Source organism: Acartia tonsa, chromosome 5 (genome assembly GCF_053477335.1).
Source record: "Acartia tonsa isolate MP-2025a chromosome 5, ASM5347733v1, whole genome shotgun sequence".
In the NCBI taxonomy this organism is placed as follows: domain Eukaryota; kingdom Metazoa; phylum Arthropoda; class Copepoda; order Calanoida; family Acartiidae; genus Acartia; species Acartia tonsa.
This window is the reverse complement of record NC_137264.1, coordinates 11101017-11120575: the sequence shown is the minus strand read 5'-3', so window position 1 is coordinate 11120575 and position 19559 is coordinate 11101017. Positions and strand designations below refer to the sequence as shown.

At 31.7% G+C, this 19559-nt stretch overlaps 2 protein-coding genes across 6 annotated transcripts in view; one reads left to right on the top strand and one right to left on the bottom strand.

The window, feature by feature from the left end:
• LOC145318738 (uncharacterized) overlaps window positions 1-19559 on the top strand; it is a 372001-nt gene that overhangs the window by 95458 nt on the left and 256984 nt on the right. The gene's annotated exons all lie outside the window — the stretch shown is intronic.
• LOC145318730 (uncharacterized) overlaps window positions 1-19559 on the bottom strand; it is a 90109-nt gene that overhangs the window by 34402 nt on the left and 36148 nt on the right. The window contains exons 9-14 of one of the 2 annotated variants that reach the window (XM_080160218.1): window positions 14434-14471; window positions 13949-14011; window positions 13154-13209; window positions 11681-11736; window positions 10558-10793; window positions 730-772 (exon numbers count right to left, since the gene is read on the bottom strand). In XM_080160218.1, the coding sequence (XP_080016344.1) occupies window positions 730-772; window positions 10558-10793; window positions 11681-11736; window positions 13154-13209; window positions 13949-14011; window positions 14434-14471 (492 nt within the window). Of the gene's footprint in view, window positions 1-729; window positions 773-10557; window positions 10794-11680; window positions 11737-13077; window positions 13134-13153; window positions 13210-13948; window positions 14012-14433; window positions 14472-19559 lie in introns of both variants that reach the window. The other variant, XM_080160217.1, reaches the window with a different exon arrangement.

Below are 19559 nucleotides of genomic sequence, written 5' to 3'. Positions count from 1 at the left end.
CGGAGTGACTTTTGTCTGATTACGAATGCTTTCCAATAATTCTATTTTACTTTTGTTTTGATCCTCTCAATCTTAATAAATAGTGTAATGTCTGCATTTTATGGGTATTTTGATTAAATCAGAGGTTGTTACGACATATATATCAAGTCTTCTGCAGGGGTGTGTTGAATGGGGTTGTAGAATAGAGAAGGAACCACCCTACAATATTAAATTTAAAAGGACTGTCGTTCCTGGCAAGTCCCCATAAAAATGACTGATAAATTGATAATACACAAATTTAGATTACAATTAGTGGTAAAATGACTGGATACTCAACTTAATGAACCAACCAATCAAAACTCATTAAAGTCCTCAAAATTATTAAGCCGACAAATAGGAAAATGTTATTATAAAACTTTGGTGGCTAGAGTAATAAACAGCCTAATGACCCCTCCCTCCCCTGCCATTCTCTGTATAATAAACTTATTATTTATTTCTATTTCTCTGATCTGACTCCATATTACTTGCTATAGCTAAATCAAAGACAAATTTAGGTATCAAAATGCATTGTAACAGAAATGTGGTATTTTGAGGAGTTTCTGCTACATTGCCTGTTTCTATTTTCCTATCATTTTGTCTATCTAACAATTGTTTTTCCCCATATTTATTCATTTATCCATCTATTTATCTATCTATCTGATCATCTTTCCAATCAATTTATCTATCTATTCATCTGCCAGATTTGTTTACCTTTTTTCTCTATATTTATGTGTTGTGTTGGTTGTTGTGATCTTCTTAGGCAAACACACATTCAATTCAGGGGGAAAGATATTAATTTAAGGTTAAATAGCACAGCAACAGTAAGCTAACAACAATTTTTGAACAGTAAATCATAATACTAGATAGATATGAGGGAATTGAGTTACATAGAAAAAATTTTGAGGTAAATCCCCATTTGGTAACTTATATTTCTCAGTCGCAATACATTCACACAACCTCCACTTGATTGTTAATGAAGGGAGTTGATTGTCTAGTTTAGATGATTCTTAACTGTCAAGTACATAATATCATTTCAACCCTTAGCTCAGGCTCCTCTGCGGAGATTATCATTCATTACAGTGACATAAATTAGGACACCTGTCATACTAAGTGTATGGGGGGTATTAAAGAGTAGCTCCCATAAGACATACCTAAAGTCATAATGTGCATGAACGTGGAGTTTGAACTAGGCTATTTAAAGTCAGCTATAAAAAGATTTAAGATAGAAAAACAAAGATGTAAAAAGTTACAGTAAAAAAGATGAATTTGATTCCACTGGAAAAGACTATGAAATTCTTTGCTATCCTTTCTTCCTCTAAATGTCTAAATCCCTAATAATTATTAGAAGAGCCAAATTTATCCACCTAACCACTTATAAACTTATCTCTCAATGCCTGGATTGAACCAATAAATAAGAAAACCCAAACAGAGATTTTAAGATTTTATGTAAACAAACAACTCTCCAGTTTCTAACCCCCAATTTCGGTTGTAGATAAAGTATATCTGACATGAAAAATATATCTTCTAACCGGTTTATGATAATAACAATAATAAAAGGAAAATCTTATTATTCGCTCTTTTTTTAAGTGCAACTACAAATCCTAGCGATTTTAAAAGACTAAAAATGATAAAAAGATTTTAGAATAAAATAAGCATAATATTTGAATTGTAAACCTATATATTTAATTACATCCAAGAAAAGCCACAAGGCAAATAAATTAAAGAGTAACTGCACTGTTGATCAACAATTTTTTGGCTGGAAATCCATAGTTTGAAAATTATAGGACAATTCTAACATGCTTAAATTAATCAATTTATCACATCATATTATAGACAGCTTTCCACGGTTATTTAGAATGAAAACATATACAAATAAAACCAGTTTTGTGGGCCCTGAGGTGCATAAGGCCCATGGTAAAAAAATTAGCATTAATTTTATGATTTTTATTTTAATAATTGTGGAAATTTGATTGTTATACCAAGCTAAACATTATTTTTCAGTATTGCATAGAGCTGGTTCTAATCCAGCGGATATAAATTAGTTTGGAAGCCATACTGGAATAGGTATTTATCGCATTGTATTATAGACAGCTTTCCGCGGTAATTTAGAATGAAAAAATATACAAATAAAACCAGTTTTGCGGGCCCTGAGGTGCCTAAGGCCCATGCTAAAAAATGTAACATTAATTTTATGATTTTTATTTTAATAATTGTGGAAATTTGACTGTAATACCAAGCTAAACATTATTTTTCAGTATTGCATAGAGCCGGTTCTAATCCAGCGGATATAAATCGATTTGGAAGCCATACTGGAATAGGTATATATAGGTATTATAGACAGCTTTCCGCAGTTATTTAGAATAAAAAAATATACAAATAAAACCAGTTTTGTTTGCCCTGAGGTGCCTAAGACCCATGCTAAAAAATTAAACATTATTTTATGATTTCTATTTTAATAATTGGAAATTTGACTATAAAACGAAGCTAAACATGATTTTTCAGTATTGCTTAGAGCCAGTTCTAATCCATCTGATATAAATCGGTTTGAAGCTATACTGGAATATATATTTATCGCATTGTATTATAGACAGCTTTCCACAGTTATTTATAATGAAAAAATATACAAATAAAACCAGTTTTGTGGGCCCTGATGTGCCTAAGGCCCGTGGTAAAAAAATTAACATTAATTTTATGATTTTTATTTTAATAATCGTGGAAATTTGACTGTAATATGAAGCTAAACATGATTTTTCAGTATTGCTTAGAGCCAGTTCTAATCCATTGGATATAAATCAGTTTGAAGCCATACTGGAATAGTTATTTATTGCATTGTATTATAGACAGCTGTCTGCGGATATTAAAATGGAAATATAAGATTAAAACCAGTTTTGTAATAAAGGCCTGTGATAAAAAAAAACTGACATTATTATTTATGATTTTTATTTTAGTAATCGTGGGAAAATGTGGAAATTTGACTGTAATACGAAGCTAAACATGATTTTTCAGTATGGCTTAGAACCGGTTCTTATCCAGCGGAAATAAATTAGTTTGGAAGTCATACTGGAATAGTTATTTATTGCATTGTATTATAGACAGCTGTCCATGGATATTAAAATGGAAAATTATACAATTAAAACCAGTTTTGTGGGCTCCAAATGGCCGAAGGCCTGTGCTAAAAAAACTGACATTATTCTTTAGGATTTTTATTTTAGTAATTGTGGGAAAATGTCTGTAATACAATGCTATACATGACTTTTTCAATATGGCTTAGAACAGGTTCTTATCCAGCGGATATAAATCGGTTTGGAAGCCTTACTGGAATAGTTATTTATCACATCGTATTATAGACAGCTCTCGGCAGATATTAAAATAGAAATACAAGAGTTAAAAACTTAAAAACGAAGTGAAAAACGTTATTCTATAGCCATTAAATTACTAACAATATTTGTTAAAAAGTATCGTTAAATTGGATGGTTTGTAACGTAAAAACAACGTAAAAAATTCATTAAAATAACGGTTATTCTATAGCCATTATATTGCTAACAATATTTGTTAAAAAGTATTGTTAAATTGGACGGTTTTAACGTAAACATGATGTAAAAAACTATTTTAAAAAACCGTTATACTATAGTTATTAAATTACTAAAAATATTTTTATAAAAAGTATCGTTAAATTGGACGGTTTTAACGTAAAGACAATGTAAAAAAGGATTAAAAAGACGTTATTCTATAGCCATTAAATTACTAATAATATTTGTTGAAAAGTATTGTTAAATTGGACGATTTTTAACATAAAAACAACGTGTAAAACGATTCTAAAGCCATTAAATTACTTACAATATTTGTGCCAAATTGTCTGTAATATGATGCATTTCAGTATGGCAGAGAACCAATTATAATCTAGCGGATATAGCCATATAGGTTTATAAAACTTTGGGTACCAAATGTAATTTACAGTCCAATGTTTACTAAAGGTTATGAAACTTTGGGTACTGAGTGTAATTTACAGTCCAATGTTTACAAATGGTTATAAAACTTTGGGTACCAAATGTAATTTACAAACCAATTTTTACTAATGGTTATAAAAGTTTGGGTACCAATTAGTCCTGATTTAATATTGTTTGCCTTATTTATTATAGGTTTATTAATAGAGAGAAAATTGCCTGTAATATGATGCTTTTCAGTATGACTTAGAACTGATTTTAATCTAGCGGATATTTATCCATTGCAAAGCTGTACTGAAAAAATAAAAGATCCCTCATTCATGGAAATATTTACAAGGTAGAACATGTTGTATAGTTAGGTTGCTAATATGGACCTCATTTATTGGTAAGGGGTAAGGGGTTGGGGGCAGACCCACATGGCAGGATTTATGCTAGTTTTCATTTACTAGGTTTAAATTTCGGATCAATTACTTTTTTCCTGTAACAAAATTTACATTAACTTTTCGTGCAAAAAAAACCCACTAAAATTAAAGAAAGGAGTCTGAATTTTTTTGTGTAGATTTCTTAGGCAAATAAGAATCGCAGTTCTATTATGCTTTGTGCCCGATTTTTACGTTTAAACCCCTATAGTTATGTAATCTTTGTCCGTAGGTTTTTCGTTTAAATTTCGGATCAATTATTTTTTTCCTTTCACAAAATTAACGTTAACTTTTCGTGCAAAAAAAAACACTTAAAATAAAGATAGGAGTCTGAAATTTTTTGTGTAGATTCTTTAGACAAATGACAATCGCAGTTTTTTCATGCTTCATGATCGATTTTTACGTTTAAATCCCTTTAACTTTGCAATCTTTGTCCGTAGGTACTACATTTTAAAAAGTCTTTTTTTATACTATTAAATAAAAAATGTTGATTGTCTTTGAGTGTCGTTAACTCGTTGGTCTTTCAATGTAGATCGATGAAATTTTAAACATAGCTAGTTAAAGTAGTTGGTAGTCTCTGTATGAAATTTTTATTAATATCACATGAATACAAAAAAACTTATTACAATCGTAAAAAACGACACTAAAAACCATAAACCCCGAATGAAAATAAAAAAAACATTTTTAAAATAAATTATTTAAGACTGTACACGTTATCGTCAGCTAAGGGGTTAATACAAGCCCACTTATTGAAACCATTTTTAAGATTTTTCATGAAAGCGAAAGTGTTCCCCATTTTCAGGCCATAAAGGGGGAGAGGGAAATGGCCACAAACCGGTTTCAACATATCCAACACAATATAGAATTAATCTATACTCAATCCCAATTTCCTTCCTCACTTTAACCTTTCTTTTAATAACATTTACTTAGTACTTTTCAACAGTTTTTAAGTACTATTTAAATTTCTATTTGAATATTTGAAATGGTTGTTTATCACATCGTATATACAGCTTTCCGTCGTTATAAAAAAATAAAAATTATGATATTGAAACTAGTTTTGTTAGCCCCGAGGGGCCGAAGTATTAAAGAGATATTAATCTTATGATTTTTATTTTATTTTGGTGGACAATTGTCTGTAATACGAGACTATACATGATTCTACAGTACGACTGAGAACCGGTTTTAATTCAGCGGATATCAATCGGTTTTGAAGTTAAACTGGAGGAATAATAATTAAAATACTCAATCTATGAAATTAAACATGTGTTTGACTTGGTAAAGCATTGTCTTATCGATTAAAAATACTTGTGTTTAAAATTCAAAAAGATAGTAGGGAGTTTTCTTCAGCTTCTTCTCACTCAAGAATGATAAAATAGACAAAATGGCATAAAACCTGTCCTTAATTGAAGGCTTGAAAAAAGATCTTTTTACATGCCAAAGATATTGTGTATATTCTTGTTTTGCTGCATCAATATGGCAAACCAAAATGGTCCTACAGGAATTTTAAAAATATCTACAATATAAGAATGGATATAGTAGACGTGGATATAGGTTTCTAATATGGACCTCACTTATTGGTCAGTTCGTTCATCTAGGAGGAGAGGAGGGAATGGGGTAAAGTGGTTGGATCCTCCAGCCAATAAATTTTAGCCAGCTTCAAGTATCACTTTATTAGAGTACATAAAACTCTGGTGCAGCTTCCAAGTAATTACAATATCGATTAAAATAAGTCTAAATGTTTTTAACCAGGGAGTAATGGAGGGGACAATGGGCAATTAATTCAATTTTAGAGTTTTAACTCAATATCTTCAAAACCAGATATATCTGGAAAATTCAAAAAATTTAGATGGAGCAATCTTTATAAGATTTGTATAAATAAGAAGTTATTAAACACTGAAAGAAAAGTATTTACCATTAGGTTATCCTGTCTTATTTTCCTGTGAATAGTCTGTAATTTATCATAAGATGTATGACCTTAGTACTGGCACCATAATTTGGGTTTGTTTTCATATTTGACAAGGGGTTGATTAGAATGGATAGTTACAGAAGTATCACAGTAGAATTTCTGGTTTAGAAGAAAACTATTTTGTTTAAAAACCAAAATAAACTTGTTTTGAATTTTTTTTCAAATGGTCCGCTGGTATTTGTATTGGTTAGTTCAGTAAGAGTTGTCTGCTTTTGGGAATAATTGTTTTAGTGGCATTCTTTGCGCTGGTACCCAAAGTCTTTGAAATTTGCCAAAATAATAAAAGTTGCATGTGTTCTGGTACCCAAAGTTCAAGACTGTCAGAAATGTGAATTTTAGATCCATTGTCCCCTCCCTTCCTCCCTGGTTTTTAACAGTGGTTTGCAGCTGATGGTTTGCTAGTTTATACAGGGATCTAGAGGGATAAGACAATGGCCGATAAATTGATGTACATCCCCAATGATGATTCACAAAAATATCCTTTCTGTAGTTTACAATTAGTGGTTGAAACACTTGGACCCTGAAAAAACCAACCAATCAATATTAAATAACAGTCCCCGAAGTTGTTGAGCCAACGAATAAGAAAATGACTAGTGTAATAAACAGCCCAATGTACCCTACCTCCTTAGGTATATAGTAGCTTACAAAATACCAAGTATATAAATTTTTCTACATTTTCTCTTAGCTCAGCTAAAGCTTCTTTTATTTTAGTAAAATATATATTGTACCGACTGAAAAGCAGGCATTTTGTTAATACATTCATATTTCTGGGTTTAGACCCACATTATTATAGAGAAAGATTTGTACAATGTACCCAAAGAACTACGTACTATTTTTATAAATGCATTTAGTCCACTATCCATAGACGAGTAGAAATACAATTATAGACAACTCAAGATAATACTTCTATATATTTCGACTAGCGGCTTCGCTCCTAGCCTCTTATGATGACAAAAAAATAAGCACTACTAGAGCTGCCACCACTAATTTTAAATGATCTAAAAAATTTTAAGGTGGATTTTTATTTTTTGGGGGATTGGGAAGAAAATACCCTAAAACCACCACAGGACCAGTACGTATATTCCCGGGAGGGTAGAATCCGATCAGTACAGTGGTTACCGAGATCTTAAGGGACGAACAGACTGAAGGTCGAACAGACTGAAGGACGGACGGACGGACATACATCAAGCTACTTTGTATTATAGATAGGATTTGAACATCCAATTTCTGAAATTCTATCACCTTTATTAAAACAAAGTACGCCATTAAAACTGTTCAAAAATCTAATTTAACCTGTTCCATATTTTGAAATAAACAACATTAGTTTTCCAAAAAGGTGTATTCAGTAAAAAAAGGGTTTGCCAAATTCTTAAGATGACAGACAAACTTTTGTTTACTTTTTAAACTTGCGTACTTTCTCAGACTACTGATTAACTGTCACCCATTAATAATTATTTATCACAGCGTATTATATACAGCTTTTAGCAGCAGATATTAAAATGAAAAGATTAAAACCAGTTTGTTAGTCCTCAGGGGCCGGACGCCCAGGCAAACAAAACTGGTGTTAGTTCATGAAAATTTATCTATAATACGATTTTATGCATGATTTTTTAGATTGACCGACGTGAAACGGTTCTAATCCAGCGGAAATTTATCTGTTTGAAGCCATACTGGAAAAAAAACTATTCCTTCATTACCAAATTCTTGCTGTTTGGAAAGATAGAGGTGGAGGTGTAACAAATTGTGTAATAAGATGAAAATTTAACACACCGCAGCCATTCGAAGGACATTTAGTGTAACTCATGCAAAAAAAACATTCTACAGATTAGTTGATCAATATATGCAAAATAAATAAAATATTTTGCAATATTTTACCTCAATTTTTCAAAATTCTATAATTTCATGTTTTGTTTAACCACTTAAAAAAAACTAAATTGCCAGGAAATTTAAGTTTTATAAAGTATCATACTTTAAAATAAGGAAAACAAATATTATGATATCTTAACCTCTTTTAGAGCAATATCCGTTATTTTTTTCTTTTTTTGACAAATAAAGTAACTTAAATTTTTAAGAATTTAGATTTTGATTGGTTGATATAATAAATTAAAAGTCCAAACGTTTCAACCACCAATCGTAATCTACAGAAGATGTAATTTTATGCATCAGTATTGGGGATGTACATCAATTTATCGACCATTCTCTTATACCTTTAGACCCTTTGTAAAACATTTCTGTCTACGCCAATGTGTTGTATACTGTGGGTGGATTTCAGTATCTTATAAATCAACAAATCCCAGGGTTAAGGAACAACATAAGTAGCGAAATTTAAATTATTTGTTGAAAAGTATGGACACTATAAAAGTAGCAAAACTATTTGTACCAAATGACGTTATAAAACTTTGTAATTTACAGTTCATTCTCCCCTCCCTCCATGCGACCTAAGGCAATGTGTCCATTATTTTTAGGGTCTGTTTTCTTATTTTTTAAAGAATCTTAGGGGGGGGGGGGTGGCGGGGGGATTTTTTAACATCCAATGTCTTATCTCTGTAACTTGCATCTTCATTACAAAATAGTCTTTTCCCTTATCTATGACCATTCAGCAGAGAGAAAAATAACCTATTGTTTCTATAGTTATTAGATTTATATTATAACAGTGAAGTTTATGGTTGTACCAGCTAACTTTTGTGAGAGAGAGAGGGGACAATGGGCTTGTTATTACAGTTGTCCCCAAAGTTTTCTCATTCGTTGGCTAAACAACATTGGGGACCTTAGGGAATCTTGATTAACTGCCATGTTCAAACGTTTCAAATCACTAATTTTAATCTACATAAGGGGTAATTTTGTGTATCATCATTGGGGATGTACATCAATTTATCGGTCATTGTTTCATCCCTATAGATCCAAGAGCTTTTGTATTGTTATATTTCATAAATATGAATGACTTTAGAACTAGGACAACAAATGAAAAAATTGGTAAACATATTTGCAGCAAAAACATGTAATTATTCTTTTTAAATTTGTTTTCAACTCTACAGAAATTCGTCCTGGGAAGTTCTTTTAAAATGAATCTACTCTATAGACAGTTTATTGCTTGTTGGGTTTTAAATCTTTGATATCCCAAATGATGAAAAATAAAATTAAGCCTTTGGTGGAAAAGTATTTGGTAGAAAGTTTGGACACAGCAGAACCAACAAATTTAAGTCTAGTAAAAGTTTGGAGCCAAAGAATAAGAAAACTTTGGGTACCACTACATATAATGGATTAAATATTCATAGATTACTATAGTCAAAATAAACTGTAAACTGTAGGGTACTTAAATTTCAGTTGGAATTTTCCTGTTTATCAAAAAATTGTATATTTATGAAATTTTTTAGATAAAATTTGCAATATTTTGAGTTGAATTTGTGAAAATAAAGATTATATGCAAATTTCTTTCAAAACTTTTCTTTAAAATTTAAAATGATTTTGTATATGACAGCAAATATCTTTTTATAATATTTAATATTATAAAATAATAAAAATTAGGAATCGTTGTAGTCACGTTGTTACTCTAAAACTTGAGTATGTCTGTAGTCTGTACATCTGTTAATAGATAAAAACATTTTGTATGTATAAAAAAATTAGTTCAAAGTTTTCAAATTTATATAATTATTACTTTATTGTTTTTTTGCTGTATTAATTCAATAAATGTATGAGTTTAGATTAATAATCCAGACAGATACCTGTCCCAAGTGGAGGATACTCTTTTCGTCTGCTAGCAAATTGCTTTCTATTCTTTTGTAGGGACTCAGCTGTGTTTATATTTCTGATGCTATTAGCTGAATGTTGAATATAAAGGCAATGTAATGGCAAATAAAATTTGCCCAAATTAATATGGTGGTTGTTTAGCTTTGAAAAGTAGGGAATAGTTTTTTTCAAATATTATTTGACACACAAACACACATCATATTCAATAAGCCAAAGGGATAAGCCACTGGCTGATAAATTGTTTCACATCCCCAAGAATGATACACAAAATACTTTTTCTGTAGATTACAATCTAAATTCAATAAAAGTTCCCAAATTGGTTAAGCTAACGAATAACGTTATTATAAAACTTTAGGGGCCTAGTGTAATAAACAGCCCAATGTCCCCTGCTTCCCTGCATTCTATTACTACAAAAAAATTTAACTTTTTAAATTCAATATATGAATGTGTGTTCTCAATTCCTATTGGTGAATCCATTATCTCTGTACGCGCTCAACGACGACATTTGTGTTGCAGCTGATGGCGGGAAAAAACCGGTTTTAGAACCGAGCATTGGCTCACCGATTATCAAGCCTGGTACTGTTGTCTTGCTGGGCCCATGCATTGTTGTGTTGCTGAGCCTATTTCTGGATGTATTGCTTAGCCCATGTACCGAAGAACTCATTTGATTAGAGTTGCTTGTGACAAACCTCTCTGGTACTGTTTTAAATTAACATCATAACAAAGACATTAAAAATATCAAAGAAAGTCCTCTCTATAACGTATCTTTTTTAATGTGATCAATAAAAATGTCAATTAGGTTATTTTTCATCTTTTTTTATTTATTTCTGATTAATAATAATATAAAAATCAATTAAAGAAGGAAAAAAATATAATTTATATTTATTACTAACAGGATATTTACTTTCCAAAATTAATTTTTATCGATTTTTATTTAATCTTCAATAAATTTTCTTAATTTAATGATGTTTTTATAGATTCTGCTAAAAATGAAAAAAAAAATATTTACAGGATGTTTCCTTTAAAGTGCCTAGTAGAGCACAGAAATATTTGTTTTAAAATAAGGGAGAGGAGAGTTTAGTTTGTTTGTTTATTACTTTAGGGCAGATTAGGTTTGTTTTTATTGGTTAAAGGGGAAAGCACCTATTAATAATTCTGTCTAACTCTTCAATAATTTAGATCTGTCTGTAATCTGTTAGCTTTGAATATGTAACTTAGCTGTTAGTAGGCAAATCCTTATCCAGAGGTGAATTCTTAAAAAACTTTTGCCTCACTTAAATCAGTTTGCTTCATTAAAATCAGTGAGGCTCGCTAAAAATTTAGAAGGGATAATTTTGCCTCACTAAAATTTTAGTGAGGCTAACTGATTTTAGTAAGGCAAAAGTTTTTTTTAAGAATTCACCTCAGATTAATATCTAATTAAAACTAGAGGATAAATTTAAAGAGGAGCTAATAAACCTGCGTTAGAACTATTGGATACTCTTATTTTTTACTAATATAATTGTGAAAGGATCAAATGTTTTTCTTCGGGACAGAAAAAAAAAGCAAAAAAAGTTAAATTTGATAAACCTTTATGATGACTTTGCCTGGAGGTGGTGGGGGGTCCCGGTGAGAAGTGGGTTCATCGTAAACTTGTTGGACACTGAACAAAAAATATATAATTTTAATTGCGGGGCTACCCAGTACCCATTATAACCTAACCTAACTGGACCTGATATAATGAACAATAATAGAAATATACCCCCATCCCTTATTTAAATTTTTTCAACAGTATGTGAGGGTGTGGGGTTAGATGTTAACAAGAGTTAGCCACAGCTGTTATCAGCAACCCTAATACTTTAACTGTATACCATATCAGTCAAAATATAAAAAAAAATTTTGTGGGTATGTCTATAATGTTTGCATAATGTAATGTTTATGTTCTATTTATTCAGATAATGTCTTCGCTCCAAAATAATTATTAACCTTCACTAGACTTAAGTGACGCTTCGCTGTAAAGTAAAATCATATAAATTGAGCGGTTAGCGAGATCCTTCGCTACACACAAACAGACAGAAATCCTGATACTTTTATATAATTTGATATAAAAAAAATAATTACATGATTTTTCTTGTAATTAATTAAACAAATTAATCTCAATGATTTCATCTAATGAAATTCTAACTTAATAAAAATTAAATGTAATCAGATATTTAACCAAATTTGATTCTATTAGTTAAATAAAAAATTATGAAACAAATTACAAACTTGATGAATCTTAAAGATAAATGTAAAAATTTAAAAACTTAACACTTAAATACTTTAAAAAGTATTTCATTGTTTTTTTTATGTGCTTTTCTGATTTCCATATTTAAGATCAGTTTGAACTTAACAAAACGTTTAATAGTTTTTAAAAGCACATATCCTATTATGTAAAGCATTAAGGTTTTTGCATTGTCTGTAGCTTTAGATTCTGATAATTGCTTAACCGATTGGGTTCTCCACTTTAGGTAAGGTTGAAACAAGTACTGGGATGGTTTTAGACTATTATATTTTTAAATTGTGATATTTTTCTTCTCTTCTCATCCCTTCTCTTGTCCCTTAAGATCCCCGATTAATAATGACTATAGGTTCTGGAGGCAGGGGCTTGTATTTATTACTCTCATGGATGTGTGTCTAGAGATATCTAATCATACCTGACTATAGGTTCTGGAGGCAGGGGCTTGTACTCATAACTCTTATGGATGTGTGTCTAGAGATATATTAATTATACCTGACTATAGGTTCTGGAGGCAGGGACTTGTACTCATAACTTTCATGGATGTGTGTCTAGAGATATATTAATTATACCTAACTATAGGTTCTGGAGGTAGGGGCTTGTACTCATAACTCTCATGGATGTGTGTCTAGAGATATATTAATTATACCTCACTATAGGTTTTGGAGGCAGGGGCTTGTACTCATAACTCTCATGGTTGTGTGTCTAGAGATATATTAATTATACCTGACTATAGGTTCTGGAGGCAGGGGCTTGTACTCATAACTCTCATGGATGTGTGTCTAGGGACATATAATTATACCTGACTATAGGTTCTGGAGGCAGGGGCTTGTACTCATAACTCTCATGGATGTGTGTCTAGAGATATCTAATCATACCTGACTATAGGTTCTGGAGGTAGAGGCTTGTACTTATAACTTTCATGGATGTGTGTCTAGAGATATATTAATTATACCTGACTATAGGTTCTGGAGGCAGGGACTTGTACTCATAACTCTCATGGATGTGTGTCTAGAGATATCTAATTATACCTGACTATAGGTTCTGGAGGCAGGGGCTTGTACTCATAACTCTCATGGATGTGTGTCTAGTGCAAATTCAAAAACTTTATTATTTTGTTCTACTTTTTAAATGCAAAGCTTAAAATTCAAACATTTTCCATAATTTTTTATAAAAAGTACTCCAAAAATGAATCCGAAAAGTACACAAAAAATATTTCGTTACAATTGAATCACTTTAGATCTCAAATGAACATATACTACCTTTAATTTATCCTTAAGTTATGAAATTATGAGTTTAGATATTTGAAATTTATCCACTTTCTAAAACTAAATCAGTGGCGTATACATGGTTTTTCAGGGGGGTGCAAAACTTTTCACACCACCCCCCAATTTTATCACCTTTCCAAAACTAAATCAGTGGCGTGCACAGGGATTTTCAAGGGGGTGCAAAATTTTTGACACTAGCTTAAAATTTTGAGGAGCTTCTTAGCTATAGGAAGTTTTCATACAGAAAGCAGAGGGGTGTTATTCTATTACAAGGGGGGGTTGATACATTCCCCTTCTGTACGCCTCGGGTTAAAAATGATTGTAAATACCTCTTTTTCTTTTGGTGTTTTGAAGCATTTCTTCATTTTGTAATAAAGAATTGATGCAGCTATCTAAAATAATATATTAATTCATGACATTGCCTCTCCTGGTCAAGGACGTCGAATGAGGGTGATTACCCCCCCAAAAAAAATTTTAAAATTTGAATTATTACCCCCCCCCCCCAAAAAAAAAAGCTTGGACGTCCTTGCCTATATGATATAAAAATTACCCCCCTGAGGCTGTAAAATTAAACAGCATATCCATATAAATGTGTAGAGCACTGACCCCCACACCCTTTATTTTAAAATAATTTTAAATATGAAATTAAGGAAGAGGGGAGATTCCTATTCTTCAATCATGCGCGGCCTATACCTGGAGTGCATACATGCAGAAAGAAAAAAAGGACATGAGAAGCTTTATAGAATATGCTTTGCATGTTTTAAACAGTGGTGTGCACAGGGTTTCTGCACACTCATGGTTTCAAACTTTCTACCTGTATTATCAGAAGCCAGATTGCCACAGCACCTAATCCTAAATAAAAACAAGGATGAGAAAAAAATAAAAAAAAGCGAAACTCAATCAATAAAATAAACAAACGAACATTGAAAATTTTATTTATTCGTAAATACCCAGAAGTTTATCAAAATTTCGTGTAAATCTGTCCCACAATTATTACTTGCTGGTAATGATTTAGAGTTGCTGAGCCTTCAAAAGTGTAACTAACTGTTACAGGAATCTAGATCCCAAGTTTGGAAGTTGATAAGAAAATTCTGGCATACCTTAATTTAGGGCTAACCGTTATGAACCTATTTAAATCTTAGTAAAGCTTCGCTTTAAAAAAAGATTTTAAAAAAGAATTTTTGAATAACTGTATTTTTTTTATTTGTTTTGCATTTTAAGAAAGAGAGAAACCAACTTAAATATTAAAACAAAGCTTTTTTTTCTGAAAGGAATAAGCTTTTTTTGTTTTTGTTGAAGTACGATGTTACTCTTTAATTTACTATTTTTATATTTTAGTTATATCCTTATCTAAAGGCTGTGTATCTGTTTGTCCCAAATGATCTCGCTTATATGTTTCTTCTTTAGTGTAGCTTCTCATAGGTCCTTAGAAGATAGGAGTATGCTTACCCCTTCTGGACTTATTCCTGTAGTACCCTAAACCTGTACCCAGTACCCAAACTTTACACAGGGAGGGGTTACTCCTATGTATTTAATTATTCTAGTTTTGTTATTATATGCTGTCATAGTTTACACAGGGAGGGGTCACTCCTATGTATTTAATTATTCTAGTTTTGTTATTATATGCTGTCATAGTTTACACAGGGAGGGGTCACTCCTATGTATTTAATTATTCTAGTTTTGTTATTATATGCTGTCATAGTTTACACAGGGAGGGGTCACTCCTATGTATTTAATTATTCTAGTTTTATTATTATATGCTGTCAGTGTGAAGTTTACATCAAATTTATATGTGAATAAAAGTGTTTATTAAAAACAACAACAAAATATTTTGTTTAACAAATAGATTTTCAACTACTAAATCTTAAATTTACTTTAACGATTTCCATAAAATTGCCTAGAATCTAAAACGCCCTTATTTTGAAAAATAAATTTAAGTGTAAAACGAACATTCCGCTGCTATGTTAGGTTCGTGAAAATAATAATAAAGGAAGGGATCGGACATTTGACTGTAAATAATACTGGTACCAATTTATACATGTTCTCTTATTCGTTAGCCTTAAAAATGTGAGTTCTTTTGATTGGTTGGTACAAAGTGGCAGCGTCCAAACTTTTCCCCAATTATTTTCATCTAAACAAGATTAATTGTTGATGTAAATCTTATTTGTTTTCAATTGTCTTTTCCATTATGATCCTTGTATTATAAAATTAATTTGTTGGTTGTTTTCATTGAAGGTTTTGAATAAAATTATGCAAGAAAATTTGCATTACAATTTGCATTCAACCAAACCCAACTATTTCTAAACCACTGTGGAAAAATCTCGAAGTGCCTATAAAATAAGACGTCATACTGGCATACCATTGGTCATTTAAAATGTATACTGGCCTGTCATTGGCAATTTAGTCTGAGTTATGGCCTATAATTGGTCATTTGTACTGTATGACGTCATTTTTTTACAGGCACTATGAAGAGCTTCAAAATGTAAGGAGAATATGGATATGTTTACATTGTACAGCACAGTGAAAAAAATATAAAGATATGGAGTTTTTGTTTGAATTCAACCAAACCCAACTATTTCTAAACCATGTACTGTCGAAAAATTTTGAAGCTTTTATAGTACCAATAAAATATGACGTCTGGCCTACAATTGGCCTACAATTGGTAAATTGGCAGTTAGTCTTTGTATTGGCCATTGGTCATTTTAATGTATGTTCTCATTTTTATAAGCACAATTTTCAGGAGAATATAAAAATGTTTACTTTTTAATTTTTAAGTTACAGTGAAAAAAACTTATGAAGATATGGAAGTTTTAGTTGCATTCACAAAACCCAACTATTTCTAAACCATTATGGAAAATATTCAGGAAAAATGGAAATGTTAAATTTCTAGGTTACCGAATAAGAATACGTTTAAAGTACCCATGTTCATACGACAATTATTGGACGAACCCCAATCTGTCCTACTTTGAGAAAGACGATTCCAGTGATGTCATATACGTTTAGGGAAGGGGGGAAGACAATCTTTCCTTTTCTCCTATCTCTTTTGAAGAGATTTACTTCCCCCTTTCCCTTTTTCTTTCCCTAAACGTATATGACGTCACTGCAATCGTCTTTCTCAAAGTAGGACAGATTAGGGTTCGTCAGTTATTGGACTCAAAAACTATTGTTAATAGAGTTATTGATTTACTAATTTTACTTATTTTCATTTAATTTTATGCACAGTTTAAAATCAAGGTCCGGTATGGTCAGATTTAGATTGTTAAGCACAGGGAAAAAACTACCAACTTTATTTTCAATTAGAGTATATTCACATTCACAAAAGTACATTGTTGAGCTCAGTTGATAAAGGGGAGGAAAAGGTTCAGTGCTCGACAGTCACAATGATGGAAAGCACGAAAATTTATTATATGTTTGGATGTGTAAAACTGTTAAAGCAATTTTAGTTAGTGTTCTGGGTATTCACAAAAGTACATCGTTGAGCAATTTTTATAAAGGGGTTGGGGTTAATGCTCTTTAAGTACTTTGAGGTTAAGCACCAAAACTGTTAAAGCATTGAGAATTAGAGTTCTTCTGATAAACTAATAAAATAAACAAACACAGGGCTAACAAACTTTATTTGTCTTTCTAACCAGGGATAAAGAGATATGCCACTAGATGATAAAATAAACAAACACGGGGCTAACAAACTTTATTTGTCTCTCTAACCAGGGATAGAGGGAGATGCCACTAGATGATAAAATAAACAAACACGGGGCTAACAAACTTTATTTGTCTTTCTAACCAGGGATACAGGGAGATGTCACTGGATGATAAAATAAACAAACACGGGGCTAACAAACTTTATTTGTCTTTCCAACCAGGGATAGAGGGAGATGTCACTGGATGATAAAATAAACACGGGGCTAACAAACTTTATTTGTCTTTCTAACCAGGGATACAGGGAGAGGTCACTGGATGATAAAATAAACAAACACGGGGCTAACAAACTTTATTTGTCTTTCTAACCAGGGATAGAGGGATATGTCACTGGATGATAAAATAAACAAACACGTGGCTAACAACCTTTTTTTGTCTTTACAAACAGGGATGAAGGAAGAGGTCACTGGATGATAAAATAAACAAACACGGGGCTAACAAACTTTATTTGTCTTTCTAACCAGGGATAGAGGGATAGGTCACTGGATGATAAAATAAACAAACACGGGGCTAACAAACTTTATTTGTCTTTCCAACCAGGGATAGAGGGAGAGTCCACTGGATGATAAAATAATAAAATAAACAAACACGGGGCTAACAAACTTTATTTGTCTTTCTAACCAGGGATAGAGGGAGATGTCACTGGATGGTAAAATAAATAAACACAGGGCTAACAAACTTTATTTGTCTTTCTAACCAGGGATACAGGGAGAGGTCACTGGATGATAAAATAAACAAACACGGGGCTAACAAACTTTATTTGTCTTTTTAACCAGGGATAGAGGGAGATGTCACTGGATGATAAAATAAACAAACACGGGGCTAACAAACTTTATTTGTCTTTCTAACCAGGGATAGAGGGAGATGTCACTGGATGATAAAATAAACAAACACGGGGCTAACAAACTTTATTTGTCTTTTTAACCAGGGATAGAGGGAGATGTCACTGGATGATAAAATAAACAAACACGGGGCTAACAAACTTTATTTGTCTTTCTAACCAGGGATAGAGGGAGATGTCACTGGATGATAAAATAATAAAATAAACAAACACGGGGCTAACAAACTTTATTTGTCTTTCTAACCAGGGATACAGGGAGAGGTCACTGGATGATAAAATAAACAAACACGGGGCTAACAAACTTTATTTGTCTTTCTAACCAGGGATAGTGGGATATGTCACTGGATGATAAAATAAACAAACACGGGGCTAACAAACTTTATTTGTCTTTCTAACCAGGGATAGTGGGATATGTCACTAGATGATAAAATAAACAAACACGGGGCTAACAAACTTTATTTGTCTTTCCAACCAGGGATATAAGGATAGGTTACTGGCAGAGGAATTGTCTTCGAAGGTTTTCCTCGTATTTCTTATGCATATTTTAGGTTAGGTTAGGTTAAGTAAAGGTTAGAAGAGTTCCACAGTGATGGTAACCCGTAAGGAAAGGACCCCACAGGGGGCCTAAGGACGTTCATGCTTTCTTAGCAAGGGGGGGGGAGGTACAAAGATACTTTTAATTAAGGGGTAAATTTGTGATGAAGGGGTTATATATCTTCAAAATTTTATGTTAGGCCAAATTTATAAGGAAGGCTGAAATAGCCTAAATGACCCTTCCCCCTTTTTAACAACCTTGATATTACCGCCATTTCCTTAAAAGTAAAGAACTTTATTGTTTTTTTACTGCCATTGACCCATCCATGAATTCGTGGTCATTTTGTTTTCCATGGTTAGTCTGCTTCAATAAGTATTAGAGTGTACCAAAAAATTTAAAATTTATTAGGGGTTTTCATCGAAGTGCCTAGTAGAGCAAAGAATCCCAATTGTTTCTTTGTTTATTATTTAGATACAAATGTTAACTGAGAGGCCCTGCAGGGTAAGAAGAACAAATACATATATACAAATGTATATAGGCCCCGCAGTGGCTAGTCTTAGAAAAATACTATATTTTCAATTTATATAAAAAATAAGGGGTTGCTGGCACTGCTATCTAGGCTTTTTTAGGAAAGGACCTTTTTTCTTTTTTCTTTGCCTTAGAATGTTAATATGTAGGTAAGTATTTTGCAATTTAATATCTATAATTTTAATATTTTATTTTATTTTTAGTTAATAAAGAATATTATTAAAAAATCAATGCTTTGCTAATTTTCGTTCGTTTATTAGAGATTTTCATCTTTTTTTAAGTTATAACGTATCATACTTGTTTTATTTCGTAATTGATTCAACCTAATAATCTACTAATT